The 16,779-nt window shown below is 40.1% G+C and overlaps 2 protein-coding genes across 4 annotated transcripts in view; both read left to right on the top strand.

Annotated features, from left to right (window-relative positions):
• The window catches only part of LOC110053498 (uncharacterized), a 51,906-nt gene extending 42,337 nt beyond the window's left edge, over positions 1-9,569 (top strand). For all 3 annotated transcript variants that reach the window (XM_089282840.1, XM_089282839.1, XM_089282841.1), the window contains 14 exons: positions 796-970; positions 1,188-1,372; positions 1,690-1,837; positions 1,973-2,154; positions 2,987-3,131; positions 3,430-3,611; positions 4,082-4,226; positions 4,737-4,918; positions 5,285-5,429; positions 5,881-6,048; positions 6,426-6,569; positions 7,291-7,473; positions 7,553-7,699; positions 8,122-9,569. In XM_089282840.1, the coding sequence (XP_089138966.1) occupies positions 796-970; positions 1,188-1,372; positions 1,690-1,837; positions 1,973-2,154; positions 2,987-3,131; positions 3,430-3,611; positions 4,082-4,226; positions 4,737-4,918; positions 5,285-5,429; positions 5,881-6,048; positions 6,426-6,569; positions 7,291-7,473; positions 7,553-7,699; positions 8,122-8,370 (2,380 nt within the window). In that variant the 3' untranslated portion in view covers positions 8,371-9,569. The remainder of the gene's footprint in view (positions 1-795; positions 971-1,187; positions 1,373-1,689; positions 1,838-1,972; positions 2,155-2,986; positions 3,132-3,429; positions 3,612-4,081; positions 4,227-4,736; positions 4,919-5,284; positions 5,430-5,880; positions 6,049-6,425; positions 6,570-7,290; positions 7,474-7,552; positions 7,700-8,121) is intronic.
• A 2,247-nt stretch (positions 9,570-11,816) lies between these two features.
• Positions 11,817-16,648, top strand: LOC110053486 (uncharacterized). The gene is made up of 4 exons (XM_089282838.1): positions 11,817-11,957; positions 13,540-13,891; positions 14,347-14,528; positions 15,471-16,648. The coding sequence occupies exons 1-4, from the start codon at positions 11,936-11,938 to the stop codon at positions 15,824-15,826; spliced, it is 912 nt and encodes a 303-aa protein (XP_089138964.1). The 5' UTR covers positions 11,817-11,935; the 3' UTR covers positions 15,827-16,648.
• Positions 16,649-16,779: the final 131 nt, after the last annotated feature.

Below are 16,779 nucleotides of genomic sequence, written 5' to 3'. Positions count from 1 at the left end.
TAAGGGTTGTCTCTATACTGGTAAATTCTCAGCTCACTTTGAAGTGTGATAACAAACAATCTAGGCTGCAAAACAGTCGTATTTTTTGCGAATGCGGGCGACGATCAATATTCGCAGGAAAGGTCTGAAGCGAATGTAAAAACGGCGAGGGAGATTGGGAAGAGACGCTAAAAAATACAGTCGTTTTCTCGCCTCGCACGCCCTTCGGCCGTGTGAGGCTCGCGCGCTTCACACGCGAGGATCGAGCTTACGGCGCTTCGCGCCTTCCGAAAACGTCCAAAAACGACTGTTTTGCAGTCTACAAACAATGAAGCTCCCCGCGAGACACGCCTTACGTCAGAGCTGAAAGGCTGCAGGTAGCTAGCATTTATCATTTATATTGCTATGGAAACCAGATGCCTGCGATAGCGGGGAAATTCTGAGGAATATCAAGTGATCGTTTACAATTAATGCCCAGAGTTGCTTAATAAGGAACACTTATGGACCAAATCGCACAATTAATTAGCAATTGCAAACTTCTATGAATAACAAAATTCTTCAAAACTAAACTTTGTTAATTGTTTAAACTACTTACTAACGAACAAGTGATTCAAAAGGCGTTGTAGTTTAATTTGGCTTTCAGTTTGAAAAGTTATGGGCGCCTTTTTCAAACCCGTACATCGATTGAAGCAGTTACTCTTCAATATGAGTTCCATTGAATATATACAGGACTATCCTTATAAGGTCCCCAGTTATCATTTCATGTATAACCTTACCACGTTCTCCTGACATTTGGGATTACTTTTTGCCATGCAGGTTAGATTCCGCCCTCTTGGACATTCTGAAGAAAGACACTGAAGGCAGACTCGGTCGGTGGAGAGAGCAGTCAATAGCGCTTGGATTGCTGGTCAGTGAAGCTACACGAAAAGTAGAGCAAGACGTGGATGAAACTGACTATGGAGACATCCAAGCCAGCGTTGTGCAACTTCAGGTTAGATGAAATGGCCTTTGTTGTGAAATATTGGGTTTTGGTATTGTTATACAATTGTTTACCCTTTGGCAACTTCAAGCCAACCATCACCTAAAGCCAATCAAACTGAAAAGAAACTTTTAACGTTAAAGCGCCGATGGCCATCAAGGTTGCCACCTCAGCTCAGCATAGATTCAGAGACTATACTACATTGAATCTGTCTTTACCTAACTTTTAGGAAGTCGAAAACTCGCTAGCGGAAGACTTAAGTAGAGAGTTAGTTGAAGTGTCGGATTCTGGCCGTGACATCATTGAAAAGGAAGAGTTACAGCCTGATGTTGGAGATGAAGTCAGCGAGACCCTGGATGCACTCAACAGACAAGTCACTGACCTAGAGAAAGGAACTAGAGATAAGAAGGACAGGTAAGACAAATAAAATCATGTGTAACATATAACATGTTAACATTATGTAACATATAACATGTTGTATACAGTGTTCATTCTTGTTAACTCAAACGCGTACCTTTAACATGGAATCAAGCATGATTTATGTTACATTTCGTTTAAAGCCTAGAAAAGCGACTTGAGAAGTTGAATGATAGAGCCGTGTGCACGCAAACCACATCCTGCATGCTTAATCCCAAGATCGTTTCTCTAGCGTACAAGCCCACCTTGTGTAAACAGATTCTAAGTTTGCCCGTCAGTTAGACATGTGATAACATTTTATTTTTTTGTAACAGGATCAAGGAATCGTCTTTGAAGTACTTTGGTCGTTCATTGGCTGATTGTGAAAAAGCCGTTGAGAAACTCGGTGAGACATCCGTCAATAGTTTCACCGATGTTGGGTCTGACATTGGCGAGGTTGGAAAGCAACTAGCAGAGTTGCAGGTACGTATAGGATAAATGTCTTTAACCGGCCGAGTAGCAGTTTTCCTTTAATATAATAAGACTCAACTTCTTGAAAAGGTTTTTCCGCCTTTAAACTTGGAAAATACTGATTATTGTTTTATTCTTCATTAATAGGAATTTGAAAGTGATTTGGTTATAGAGGAAGCGACATTTAGTGACATCAAAGACCAGTTTGAGGACAGCAAAGGAACAGAGATGCTCAGAGAGGAAGACCGAGCACGAATCCAGCGGAGAATAGACGCACTAGATGAAAAGTGGGTGGACCTGAACAAAAATCACGACGAAAACCATCGAAAGTAAGAATATTAGTGACAGAATATTAGACACACGATGTAGCTGTAGAACTTTCCAGTTAAACAGCAACACATTTAGTAAACTAACGAGGTACCGACCTGCCAACCGACCACTCGATTAAGCCACAACCATAAGAGACGGACTAATCCAGCCCTCGACCAACCTACCGAGTGACTGACGAACTAACTGACTGTCTGACTGAGTGACTGAGTGACTGAGTGACTGACAGACTGACGGACGGACGGACAGACGGAATGAATGAATTACTGAGTGATTTGTGATATGCATATTTGTTGATTTGTTGACTCGTTTATCATACGATTTACGATCTGATAAATGATTGCTAAACTGTTTGTGTGTTCAACTACCATTACGGTTACTCTCGTCCACGTTGTTTTGCCTGGATTTCACCGTTGCTGTTTTATTTGCTGCTAGTATTTGCAGTTGAGTTGTGGTTGCTTCAGCTTCTCTTACTGGTCCTGATGTTGTTGATGTCTTGTTATTGTTGGTGTCAGTCGTTGTCACTTCATCAAAATGCAATCATAGAAAAACATGTTATGTAGCCATAGTTACTACGTGTAACTACGATCCCTGCGTGTACCTGGGAGTCATAATTCTCCCTTCATACAAGAATAAGCGTTGAGGTCTTCTTTTTGTTTTTTAATTTCCCGGAACACTAAAAGGCGAGCTGGGATCATGTGGACTGATAATGTAGTGTTATCTCTAGCTTCAGAGAGCTCCTAAGATGAATGTTTTGGCAGCACTAAAGGAGCCTATTCTTAGGAAAGCCCAGTCACCCATCAGTTACCTAATGCACATCTACTGTCTTCACAGGTTAACCCACGCAATGATTGTCCTCCACGAAGAACTAATGGAGGAGATCTATGATTGGTTAAGCGATGCCGAGAAACAAGCCGATTCAATAGCTGTGAACGAAGATGACATTAGTTCAGTCATGGAAGAATACGGCAGACACAGGGTATGACTTTACATTAGGAAAGCTAGTGCTTGAAAGACCTGTTTCTCTTCAATATTAAAAATACATTTTATTGAAGATGTCCCTACCAGAAGCGGTTTGTCTCTTTCTGTCAGAAAACAGCGTTAGATGTGCGCCCTTAAATGATAGATTTAAATTACCTCAGGCAGGCGTTTTGAAGTCGAGAACTGAAAGACTGAGCACAAACGTCGTCCGTTTCCTGCACTGGCATGGCACTGGCTTGCGGAGAAAGTGGTATATTTACGATTTTCGTAATTTGAAAAATTCTTATTGTTAACAGGAACTGAAGAACGAAATCTCTTCATTCGAGCCAACGTTCAAAAAAGCAATTGGAATAAGTGATAGGCTACTGACCGAGCGGTTGGTGGACCCCGAGAGAGCCGAGAGTTATGAAACGGAAATAAACACTCTAGAAAAGAGATGGAAAAATCTACAACTGAAAACCATGGACAATGGAGCAAAGTGAGTATAAATGATGATAATTTTAAAGAAATTTTAGGAGCCACTTTTACAGACGCTGCAACTTCTAAAATGTAACCTAGCTACAGTGAAACCTTCATTACGGAAACACCCTCATGACAAGGAGACTTTTCCCCTTTTCCCCTTCGGGGTCTTCCCTTAATGGAGGTTCCGCTGTAAAATAGAGGTTTGATTAGGGTGTAATCGATAGCTGAGTTTTCCTTAACATTTCAACTATCAGCCGAGAACTAAAGCGTTTGAATCTGATAGCTTAAATCTGAGTTCTGGCTTACGCATAGTTCAGAAAGAGGCTGGAATCTTAACTGATAATTGAAATTCTGGTACCCCAATGAGACCCTCATCATTGACCCGGCTTTCGTGCCTAGTTCATAGTGATCGTTCTTAGGTTATTATCGGTAGTTCTTGATAAGTCAAAGGCACCAATACTAACTGACCCTGTTCTGCCTATTTAGATTATCTGGTGTCCTTGGGAGATATATCACAACACGATTAGATGACGCGGAGGTAATCTTGACACAAGCTGAGTCCAGTATCAGCAGAGATGATGCTGATTATTTGGACCTCGAAGCAGCCAAGAAAGCATTAGATGCGTTTAGGGTAAGTTAACGTTTTGTTAAAAATACAGCAACTGATGGGACTCTGCGGGGGGGAGGGAACATTTAGAGAATGAAATGAACTTTCTGAAGAAGCCTCACAGAGCCAGGAGTTTCTCTACTAGTGCCCCTATTGGTAAAAGGGAAAACCTTTAGAATTGACTATTGGCACATTCGCCCATCCAGTGGCAGATTTAAACAAGCGTCCTCTTTGTCTTCTTCTGCTATTATGAACATAGATTGGTTGTCAATGTTTTACTCTTGCGTCAAATTTTTATCAAATCGCTGAAACAAAGAAAATTAATGTTAGCGCAATTTTCAGTCACGAAAAACGGACTATTACACCAAAATCAGTCAAAATCAAGATATGTCATAACATCACATGTGCGCATGTAAGCTTTATAAGGAGTGCTTTCAAAACTTAACTGCTAAATAACAGCACTCTTACATTACGATCACATTATGATATCTTTTAGTTCCAGCGTCTTATTGTGTTGTTCTTTGGGTTTTTCAGGTCAAAAAGACAGAAATTAACGAGTCGCAAAAGAAAGTTGACGAGATTCTCACCGAGTCCCAGGCCATTGTCAAGGAGGAATTCTTCAAGGAACATGAGCGGGATCATTTTCAGGGTAGAATTGACATGATTGACAAGAGGAACAAAGGACTCGAGGAGAAGGCTGACAAAGAGGAAAGAAGGTACAGTATGACTTGATATTTACAAGATTTGTTACTATAAACTAAATTGTCAATCGCCATTTAGTGTCTCTACTTTAAGGGACGAGGGACGGACCACGACTGAGATTTCAGACTGCATTCTTCAATGACTTGGCTATGGAGACGGGATGTGTGAATGTCTGCTATGCCAATATGTCTCTGGACAGACTCAAAATGTGAAATTTTTTGACAACTCCCTATAGCTTGATATGTAAGCTGTCGACTTGACGACTGCGGGGTTTGTGTTAAAGGACTAGGAAACTACTGACAAAAACAGTTGTTTCAGTTTCTCGTTTAGGTGCTTTAGTAATTTGCTGAATGTTCCTGTTGTTGTTTTCGTCTCGTCAGAATGCTTGATACCTACATTTTGCTACTTAAACAACACTTGCAAAGGATGAACGTTTGGCTTAAAATGGCAGAGTCCCGGGTTAAGCAAGAAGGTGAGATTGGTCCAGGCTATGATGACGTTAAGAAGCAACTGGAAGATCATCAGGTAGGTTTAAACCCTATCCCTGTTTGGGGCAAAGGAGAAAATTTAGGGAAACGCTCTCTGTAGAACGCTGTTTCGGACAAAGAACTAGATAAATTACAGGATACTGATAACAATACAATCAATTTCTTGTCTGAAAATTATCTTATGTTGTGTAATGACTTGCTAGACATCAGTCGGCTATCATCTCCGAGCTCAGATTGCTGGGAATTGTATAAACCTCATTTGATGTCAGCAATGGTGCAACCGTACTCTGTTTAGGGCAGACCTGCATAAAGTAATAAAATCCTGGTCAAAATCCATGCCCTGTCTGGCGGCATGTTCCCTTATATACCATCTAAAGGGGCCACCTCCGGTAGGAACGTTTTGCGGCTTATTTTCTGTAGGGGATTTGAAGTGTAAGTGAAGAGATCATACCAGGACCTGATTAAACCACTTTTTTTAACAATTTCAGGTCTTCCAAGAAGAACTTCGGGATCACTCTATGATTACAATGATTCTTGGTGTGGACATTACAAACCCCGACATCAACGACAGCACCCAACAACAAGTGAAATCTCTCAGTGATCGGTGGAGTAAAGTGTGGAACTGGTCTGAACAGAGGAAACACCAACTTCTTAAGGTATTCGTTTGGGGTCTAAACTTCAGGCGAGAAAAGAAATCCGAAAATGCGGTAAATTAACCTTATAAACTGCCACTATAAATCTTATTAAGTGCTAGGTTTACTTGCATGCCGATACTGCACGATCTGTTCTTTACAATTTGTGTGAACTGTAATTGGAAGGTAACGGTGAACTGTTCAACGTTGCCTTATTTTCGCGTGAAATTTGGTTTGAGTCATCCTTTCAACAGAAGATCGATATCTACGATTAACAAGTACAATTGCTAGCTTCAAGCGTTCATTTACAACTGCCTGAAAGTTTTAGAAATGTTTTTCTAAGTTTCTTCAGGTGGGACACTCCTTTTACTTGAAATAATGAATTCTTCTTCCTGTTGCAGGTTCTAAGCAACTGGCAGCGATTCCGTGACGAGCAGTTGATATTGCTCAACTGGTTATCAAGCAAGGAGAAAACCCTCAAAGACATGGGAAGAACAGATCTTACTGATGAGGATGAAGTCAAAGAACACTTGGAAAAACTCAGGGTAAGACATATTTTCTGTACATGACGTGATGTGTAGTTGTGTAATGATTCTTTCCGCCTTCGTCTGTTAGCATGCCCCATACTGAACATTATATTTAATTGAAGTGTCAATATATTTGTCACTCCTGTGCTAACTGAGGACGCTGTAAACAGGCAAATATTGAAAATAGACGGAACAGAAAAATGCTACGAAGTGGTAGGCTCCATATTTAGCTATTTACAAAGCACAGCTGATATCCGAATTCAAATCCAGTCGGCGATCTACGACACTAGCTATACTCGTGCACACAACCTCCTCACCATGAGGATTGTGGTTGGGGGTGACCTGCACCGCTTACCAGGTTCTTTATAATAGGCCAAACGAAACAATAGGTAAACAACACAAACGATGTCCCTAGCCCTAGGGACAAATGAGCTCCATATCAACAAGAACGAATCAAAATAGAGGTTTTAAAGAGGTGCAGGTCAATTGTGTGGTCGCGGTGCACAGTTAGTTGCGTCATCATTCCGGCTTTGTTGTTATTGTTTTGTATTTTTTTTTCTCTCTGCGTGTGAGTACGTGTACGGGCATGGGGGACGCTTTTCAATAGCGAGAAAATATTATAAGTTAAGTGGTCACCCTGAAACGTTCTAATCGCAGCCGCAAAGCCTTACTAGCTTGCAATCTTGCCTGATGTCATCATAGCTTGATTTCTTTCTTTTATTTAAAAACTGAAAATTAGATAATAGAAAAGGAGTTGGATGAGCAAGGAATACGTCTGCAGTCATTGCACAAAGCCGGAGAGGATTTGTTAAAGAACGTGGACAAGGGGGACCCGGCAGCCAAAGAGATCAATACACAACTGAAAGATTTTGACGACTGTTGGAATGACATTGCAAAGCAAGTCATCAACAGAATACAACAGGTAAAAATAAAAGGTTCTGCTGAGATTCAAAGTATTCGTGAGATACATTTATAAACAGCTTTACTTGTATCTTTTTCAGCTTGAGACCTCTCAGAGTAAAATAAACGAATTTCATTCGGAAATGGATGCCACAAATGAATGGATGGATGAAACTGAAAAGCTGCTCAAGTCGTTCAGCGTTGGAATGGAACCAGAAGAAGCCACCAAGTTACAGGAAAAGACGGAGGTCTGGTTTTTGTTTTGGTTGTTTTTTGTTGTTGTTTTTGCTTTTATTGTAGTAAGAAGCGTTGATTTAGTTTGTATTAAAACTTGTTGCAACGTCTGCTTCTATCGTTGGTGCTCTGGTCACGATGCTTTAAGAACGGGAGTTCCTTTATCCAATCCCTTCGCGTCTTTTAAAGGAGCTGGTTTACAGCTATAGAGATACTCGTATGTACTCCTTACACCTTGCGTCCCCATCAGGATGCGAAAACTGCCATCCACAATCTCTATTGGCAGGTGATAAACTTCTGATATTGGATCAACTGCATACAGTGCGAAGAAGAGCATACAGCATACAGTGCGAAGAAGAGCATTCATATAACATTAAAAGTCGAAAACATCACAGGTGTTGCCAACTAACTAACAATTTTAATGCAATTTTTGCAGATCAAATGCGAAGAACGTTCCAGATACGCTGCTAAAGTTGATCGAATCAACCAACTTGGCAAAGACCTGGCCGGAGAAATCGATCAACCGTCCCATGACGCCATTCAAGAGGAACTGCAGCCTTTCAACGCCCGTTGGAGTGACGTCTCGAGTCAGCTTGAGAACTTCAGTGACAAGGGCTATTCTCAACCCGGGAGCGAGTGCTGCTTCCTTCGCATCATGAGAAGGAAATTCGGAGTGTTCCAGTGACTGAGATGAGCTGTTAATTTCAAATTTGCGAAGAACTAACGACGATCGTGTCATCGTCAGTGTCTATATACAATAACGAAGACGGAGGTGGCTGTTGCAGCGCAACGAAAACATTCGGTGTGCTCCTGCATGAACGCGAAAGTTTTTTGCTGGCTACGAATAGGAAAATTTTAGGGGTTTTTTAGTTCTTTCTTTGACAAAAGTACCATTTTTGGCCTAAAACCTGTCATTACAGCGATGTTGATGAAGTGGCTGGGAATGGCAAGCGATGGCCCAATTGGATGAAAGTTGCTACTTTTTGCACATCATACGTTTTTCACTTGTAAAAAGACACATCGGCACGAACATGATAGCAATTTTCGTTAGTACTGTTTTTCATCTCACTGTCACCTGTTTTTCATCTCTGTAGCCGTGCTAGCAAGACTCACCAAACCCTCCTCCATGAGAAAAGCGTTGCGTGACGATACACAAGTGACGCGTCACCCCAAGGTTCATTTAATCCATATTAAACGTTGGTTGACGAAAAAATCAGAAATAATCAGAAAAAAATCAGAAATAATCCACTAGAATTTCATTAATTTAAAGTTCATTTTAAAGTTTTAAAACTACCTTTGCCCTTGCGCTTCAAAATAATATTAATGGCTAAATGCAATTAAGTTGTAAATTTGTATTTTTTGTAGGAAACTTGCCAGGCGCCCTTGGGGTTCAAGTCTTTTATAGTTATTTGTAGTCATGATTTCGATCTATTTGTCGACGCATAAAGGTATTTACTGATATTTATAACTGCTGACTTCGCTTTACCAGTTCATAGCTATTTTTACAAAAAAAGAAAAGTTTATTTCGCCTGATGAAAACTCTCGAATGCGGTTCAAAGCGGAGTCAAAAGCTCTTTTTTTTAATTTGGTCGCCCTTGCTAACGACGTTTAAGCTATTGAGCTGCGCCAATAGCTCAAACTTGCTCATGTCGTCTCTTGTCATATTATCTAAAGATATGCCCACAACTTTGACCAAGGTTTTAAACGTATTTAACAGGGCTAAGCTTCCTTTCCCAAGAGAGATCATAGTACATATTGCAATGCTTTTGTGATGATGTATCTTATTTGTTGATGCAGGTATGCCTCGTGTAACGTTAGGACCAGTTTTCAAACATTTAAAGTATTTTTAAACATTATTAAATTTATAACATTGCTTTACTTGAATTATGTTTCTTCAAAATTTAGAAAAAATTTCCAGATTTCGAAGTGTAGAGCCTGTGAAACGAGTTCAGTGTCTCCAGTTTGCTATGTCCGCGGAGAAAAAGAAGCGGGTGCACAACCTAATTATGGGGAAAAAATTATGCAGAAAATAAAGAATAATGGGCAAGCGTAGATATGGAATTTCTCTTCGAGTATTCAACTCGGAATCTCACGAATGAGCGCAGTAAACAATTAAGATATAACGTTGAACACGAAAAGGGAAATTGAATGTCTACAAGCAGCGGGCGTATTATTTTGTTTATTATATAAACATCCTAATAGCTGGTTTTCACATGGCGTCACTAAAATTCGAACTACAAAACTATTGATCTTCCTGAGATTTTACTTAAATGATGTATAAGAGCAGCTGAAAACTAATATTCATACAAATTTTCTTTCCGAATGGGTGCTTGGTTTTGTGATACACTACGCTTGAATTTCTAAGCTTTTGCGTGACGCGGCATTTACGTGACGGCCTAAGGAGCTGTCATGATGGTTAAAAACGTGTCTTATTTCGGGGAACTTGGCTATCTGAACAGTTCCTGTCTTAGAAAAAGTATTATTTTAATGTTTGGAGTTTCTCGAGGGATAAATTCACGTTTTTCCGAAGATGTTTCGATCATACACCAACAAATTTTAATTTGTTGGTATACTTTAAAAAGTACAGTATAAGGGTCAAACGTTGTGCCATCGATATCATCACAGTGAAATTATCGTAATTTTACACGCGTTCAGTTACGGGATCTTCTGAGGGCTGGAAAGCCTTGTAAAACAACACAGTTCATGTAATAAAACTGTATAATCTACCGCCCCATGCAGCAAATTTCCAGCTATTCCACGCTGTGAAATGCCTTTCCCATACTTCCATCTTGTTGCGGACTGTTTTTTAATGGCCCTGGGCCCCGTTTCTCGAAAGCCCCGGACACTTTTCGGGCCCGTAAAGCCATTTTCAGTTCATGATATGTATCTACAAACGGAGTAGTGTATACGCCTGAAACTTCTTGTACGAAGGGAACCTCTGTTCATATTCAGAATACGTGAATAAAACAGCGCTGTAATCGTAAGGTTCGAGATTTTGCTATGGCTTTCCGGGCCCGAAAAGTTTCCGGGGCTTTCGGGAAACGGGCCCCAGGTCACGCAAACTGTGGAGTTTATCAGTAGTCTCTTCAGCGCCTATAATAGTATTCGTAATACGCAACTGAATTAGGCATGCGTTGCACAATCCCGATCACTCCTTTTTTCAGAGTTTGATGGAACCGGATGTGATCGTTTCCCGGGAAAAGACGGACGTCGATATGCTGTCCCGTTGACTGATTTACATCTCTGATTGCCCTTGTGGGCAACGTTATGGAAAATAATTTTAATCAGACGATTATAACCTTAATGTGCATAAAGACTAACGCCGGTGGGCAAGCATTACGTCTGTTCTTCGAAGAACTACCAGTCGTGATAATTTAGAATTAAGGGTATTTAGATAAACCATCTTTAAAATTGGTTAGGGTTTCATGAATAACACTCTGATTCCTCAGGCTTCCAAGTTTCCGCGTAGAAAGCGGAACTAGAGCAAAAAATATTGCACTCTCAGAAATTGTTTTCCAACCTCGGCGCCTTTCAAACTCAAAGTTTCTAAATAACGCCATTTTCCAAGAAAGAGAACGCTACTTTGTGGGAATTTTTATTAGACAAAACGTATAGAGGAAATTTTGAAACTTCTTGTATAAAATATAAAGACCTGGTATGTGATAATTTTAAAAAAAAGTATAGGTCGCAAGCTTTGAGCCACATTAAAAACTAAACAGACCCGGCGAGGTAGATATTAAAATAAAGAATGAGTCTGGGCAAGTTTCTCAGAAGTAAGATAATTTTAAACCTTCGCCTTGATTTCCGCTTGCTGTTCACAGCCGTGCAAATCACCTGATCTGGTGTGACGAAATGTTTCTGGAAGACTATTTTTAGAATAAACAGGAAATATATGGTAAGCAATGGTAAACATCGACCGAATTTGTCAAGGAATTAAAAGTAGAGATCAAAGACCACAAGTCTAGACTGCGTCATGAGGTTAAAACCAATCGGAGGCACATTAAATTTAGTCAACCAATCAGTAAATCAATAAAAATTGATTAAACCCCTGAAACGTGACTCAATGAGTGTACACTTACATTTTTGAATGAAAGGGGTTTTACCCATGTCAAGCCTCGACACCAACCACCATAGCTGTCGCATTATAAAGGGGGCTCAAAGGACAATTTATGTACCATTCTGACCAACTGCAGTCAGACAATTGAATTTCATTTGAGCAGTGGCCTTCGCGTAGCAGTATTCAGCCAGAGATGTATGCTGTGTTTCTTCTCGGTAAGTTTTATAACCGGTAAATGAAAACCTTAAGCTCACTAGTGATTCAGTGATTCCTAATTTCCATGATGCATCTTCTAGACGCTACCAGTCGGTTCTGATGACTTATAACTAGCTGAACTATTGTGGTTTTGACGAGCTTACTGCACGAAACATGCTTTACCTGCGCTTAATGCCTATACTCTCAATCATTATTCGTAGACAATTCTTATTTTAGATATTTTAGTTCTTTAACTTCGCGTTCTTCGAAGGCGAAGGATCGCATCTTGTTGCACTTGGAGTCGTTTGTGCTTGATTTTAGGAAAAACGTTCCTTGAAGTGCCTTCTGTTGCCTTTCAAATGCATAATTTTGAGAACAATCTCATAGCAAGCAACTATTCTTTCTATCATTCACATTTTTTGGAGCAGTGGGTATGCCTTCTTTTATTCTTGTTTAATTTAATATCTCGGTTTTCTTTGTCACTCTTACCCTCGTGTTGTAATCGTTCTGGTATTCGAGCGGAGGCCAGAAATGCAGCCGAACAAGCAAATTGAAAGTGGCATTTCAAACCCTTCATGAATTTCAAAGTATAGTGCAACACGAGAGCAACTTTCCGAGAAAAACCTGTTTTGATTCCGGGACATTCCAAGAATCGAAGAATTGTAACTGCCAAGAAGTGACAGCCGTATTCACCTCGATGACTTTCCGGCCAAGTCTTGCTGAATTCAGATGAGAATGATAGATTTTCCCTCTTAAAAAAGAATTTGTACACGTTCCAGTTTTTGGTACAAATGGTCTGCTTGCTGCGAAGCCTCGATGTAAATAGAATTGTTTTGAAATGTATGTCTGTTTTTTTTTTTTTAGCTGGTGAATAATTTCTTTATGAAAATATGTCATCGCAGTGCCTTGTATCGACAAAGATATATTCTGAGAAAAATATCAAGGCAGTCTACAACTTTAATCAAGTACTTTCAGTGGCGTCAAATTTTAGCACAATTTATGGAGCACCATTTTTCCTAGCCCTGTTTCCGTCATGACAGCAGGGATCATCTTGCTAAAATTAAACCGTCGCTTTGTTTTTTCAGCGGTAAACCAACTATTCTGAAAGAGCACATTATCGCATTACATCAGCGTCCTTTTTTATCTTACTGACCCAGTTTTCAGAAGCCACCATTGTTGTTTTATTATCGATCATTATCATCGTATTCTCGGTAGATATTTTCCGTGCTGCTTCGACCTGTTATAGTCCAGCCAGTCTAGACTCCCAGGAATCATTTCAAGGGTAACAGGATGGCCATACGGAAGTTTTTCATCTAAAATATATTATTTCCAGATCTTGCGGTGGTTTTTTGGGATGGCTCGTGATTTGAAACGAAGTCGCCCAAAAAACTGACCCGTAGCTCATGCTAAACATAGCTTTGTATTTTGTAATTCATCTCAATTCCCCTAGGTTTTATGAGCCTTCTTTGTTTCTTGTTTCTCTTGCTGTCATCATTCTCGACTTTACTACGTCAGAAAGGGAAAAGGAAAGAAAATTGTGCATAACAAATTGGCATATCAAAACAGGAAGTAGGATACTCAAGATTCTCGCTTTATCCCTAGGCGCTGTTTTGGTGACAGCTCAAGCATACTCCATCGAAATGATCGAGTTGGAGAAAAGTCACTTGTTGGCCCCAGTCGCCATTCCAGTTCGAGTACAGTTCATCACTCAGAAGGATCAGGGTTACGCAGGATCCACATCCCTGCAATATCACGCGGCTCTGTGTGGTGGCTGCACCTTTGATGGACTAAACGCTCGCTTCGCAGTGAATTTGGCGAATAATCCCTGGGACGATGAGACAGGCGACACTATCACCGTTCATGCCAAAGATTCTACTGGAACTGTAATCGCTTCGAACCTCATTGGAACCGACAACAAGCCCATTCCTGACTTCAACTTCACGTACACATCAAAGTAATCATATATCTGTAGGGCGGCTATGATATGGAACAGCTAGTCAGCTGATTTAAAGAAAACTTAGTCTTCAGTGCAGAAATGTGAACAAGAATTACATGAAACTTAGAGAAAAAAAAATTATATACAATAGCTGTTTGGCAAACAAAAACAGTAAGGCCACCATACTGATTATACGAACGCCTTGAGTTAATTCTCAGTGATAATAATACTAGGGGGAATCTCCTGAGAAAAGTTTAACTGGGCTTGCAGAGATCTCCTGCCAATAAATAATGTAACGTATTTAGGCACACTGTTAAATATGTGGCAAATATATTTTAACTTGAACTTAAACTAAAATGTTTTCCAGGCAACTTCCCTTTTGTTTTTGAAAATGGCCCTCCAGTTTTAACTTGTTTATTGAAACAAGGAATGTCACTTTGACATATTCAAGTTGTATCATCATTTTTCTGTAGGTATTCAGATTTGTTCTTTGACGTTGAAACAGGACCTGCTCCATCTTTTGTATTCACTCTCTCCCTGACTTTTGACTACAAGGACAGGGTATATTTCCCTGTAATGGCCTGCGTTCCTCGTTGGCAGATGACGGCCAAGGAGTACGCTGTGATGCAGAACCATACCAAAGGAAATGATATGGGTATTTACAGTTGTAATGTAATTCTTAAGGGGTTCTCAGGCGAATCATTTTATTTTTGACAGAGTGGAACCATGCCTTAATTTAAAACTTAGTCACCGTCTTGCTGGTTTTAATCCCCGCTACATTTTTTATTGTCACGCAACCTTCAACCCTCAGAGTTGAGTGACGGCCCCATCCTAAAAAACATCGCTGCTTTTGAAAAGGTCAAGCCATTGATCTCCTTCGTGGTTTCGACATATTGTTTTCTCTTACAACGTCAGACGAAAGAATTTGACTGAGACAACAAAAAAAAAACACTGTAGAAGACTGTATAAATTACTATAGGAGACTGTGAGCTGTGCATAAGCTAATCTGATGGCCCCGACAGCCCGGCACAATTTTGTACAACATTATAAACTAGGGCAAGATTTTTCGGACCTACTTACGAAGTAATATTTTATGCAAATTGAAAAGCATTTTTTTACGAGGTGAGGCTCGTATCTACCTCCAATCTCGTGTGTCCTTAGAGCCGCTGGTCCAGCTTAGCCGTCAGGTAATTGGCACGAGGAAAAAGACACATTATTTGACTGAGAAGTTGGGTATTTCAACTGACATTGGCTCCTTTCCATAAAATATCCAGTGATTTATCCCTAGGTCATTCGTACAGACCTACATGTGGCCGCTACTTGCAACACGTGCAATAACAAGTATTACGCACAATACCTTTTCACTTGCCTCACAAGAAAAGGTTGCCCATTATCACGTGCAAACAAAAAGACTGATGATCTGGAATCAAGTTCAGGGTGGTCTGTTTTTACTTCGTGGTCAATGAAAAAGGTGCATCTTTCCCCAAAACACAAAATTATTTTTAAAATCTAGAAGTATTAAAAAAATATATGCTATGATCTACTATTCACTATTTATGTTACAGGTATCTTACAAAACTTAATTCTTCACTAACAGGTCAGCTGGTTCCAATTTTCAAAATGGCAAAGGCAGAAAATGTCAAGACTGGGTCTCTGAAACGTTTTCGCCTTGACTACTGCTTCGGGGGCAGTCCTCACTACAACATTACCATCACGACCTTCGCAAGTGACCAAAAGTCAGGCTTTGCAAGCTATGCCTGCAAGAAGACCTACAATGCAGGGGTATGCGATGTCAAAACCAAATATCGCGACATATCGGGTGGAGCGGTAAATTTCATAGAGATGGGTTTGGATGGCCCACATGAATATGGGCCAGTGCAAGTCATTGTACGCGGTGATGGGCGGTTCGGGGATTACAACAATTTCACGATCGCTGGCTCCGTTCCTTACTGATCACAGCGATCAGCAACTATTATGATCAGCTGTTTTGTGTTCATTTATTTTAGCTCCATATCAACCTTTTCAGTTTGTTAAATGAAAGAGCCCCCATTTTAGATTTCTCATATAGATCTATAGCAGTCGTTGACGGTGCAAATCAAATTTAAGACGGATTCCGCTCAAAGTTCGAGCAATAAGTGCAAAAATTATTTACTTAAAGTCTACTCATAGCACGGTTACTTTTGGAATACTATTTAGAACAACTCACTTTAGTTCAATTCTCAAAGTGACCCTGCGATTAAATTCTCAAGTAGTCTCGAGAAAGTTAATGTCAAACTTCGTAAGAATGCTGAAAGCCTGTGTTATTGTGTTTTTAACCAACGCGAAACGTCTGTTTTTATTGAAATATGAATAACTTAAAGTTCAATTTTCTCTCGCGGGGTCAGCCTGAGAGCTTAAGTCTCGATAAGTTCTTCTTAAACTGCATTGAAAATATTACCATGCCATCAGGTTTTTTGGTAACTTAATTTTTGCTATTATTGCTCGAATGTTCCGCGGAAATCATCTTAATTTTGTTCAGATGGCCTGACTTGTGAAGCGTGGCTCTTTCTAATCAAAATGGGCCATTTGCTTTTACGTTATCATCGTAGGGGTTGATATCAAGCGAAGTGTGCTATTATTAAGAAGTTCCGCGCTAGCTCTTATAATAAGTGATATTGGTAAAAGTTCTGTCCTCTTCTCGTGTTCGTGTACAGGGCGAAGGGAGGGGGAGAGAGTTTTGTAACATCATCGCTATAGTAGCTGGCTGATTAATAAAGGTTCCTTGATGTTTACGTAGTCTGTTATTTCCATTGATTTAATTCTTCGCTATCTGTGAGGGACAGAAGAAAACTGAATGATTTTTCTCCAGAAAAAGGGTCGTATGTCACCCAAAAGTAGTATTTCAACCACCCAGTGTACAAGTAACT

This window comes from Orbicella faveolata, unplaced genomic scaffold (assembly GCF_042242905.1).
Source record: "Orbicella faveolata isolate gen_17 unplaced genomic scaffold, um_ofav_v1 contig_12, whole genome shotgun sequence".
Lineage (NCBI taxonomy): Eukaryota > Metazoa > Cnidaria > Anthozoa > Scleractinia > Merulinidae > Orbicella > Orbicella faveolata.
Note: the sequence above shows the minus strand (reverse complement) of the source record. Positions and strands in the feature narration are given on the sequence as shown.

Excerpts from the sequence above, each read along its gene's own strand:
- LOC110053486 (XM_089282838.1), top strand. The coding sequence starts at position 11,936 with ATGTATGCTGTGTTTCTTCTCG. Across the intron at positions 11,958-13,539 it reads GTATGCTGTGTTTCTTCTCG|GCGCTGTTTTGGTGACAGCT; the intron begins GTAAGTTTTATA and ends CTTTATCCCTAG. Across the intron at positions 14,529-15,470 it reads TACCAAAGGAAATGATATGG|GTCAGCTGGTTCCAATTTTC; the intron begins GTATTTACAGTT and ends CTTCACTAACAG.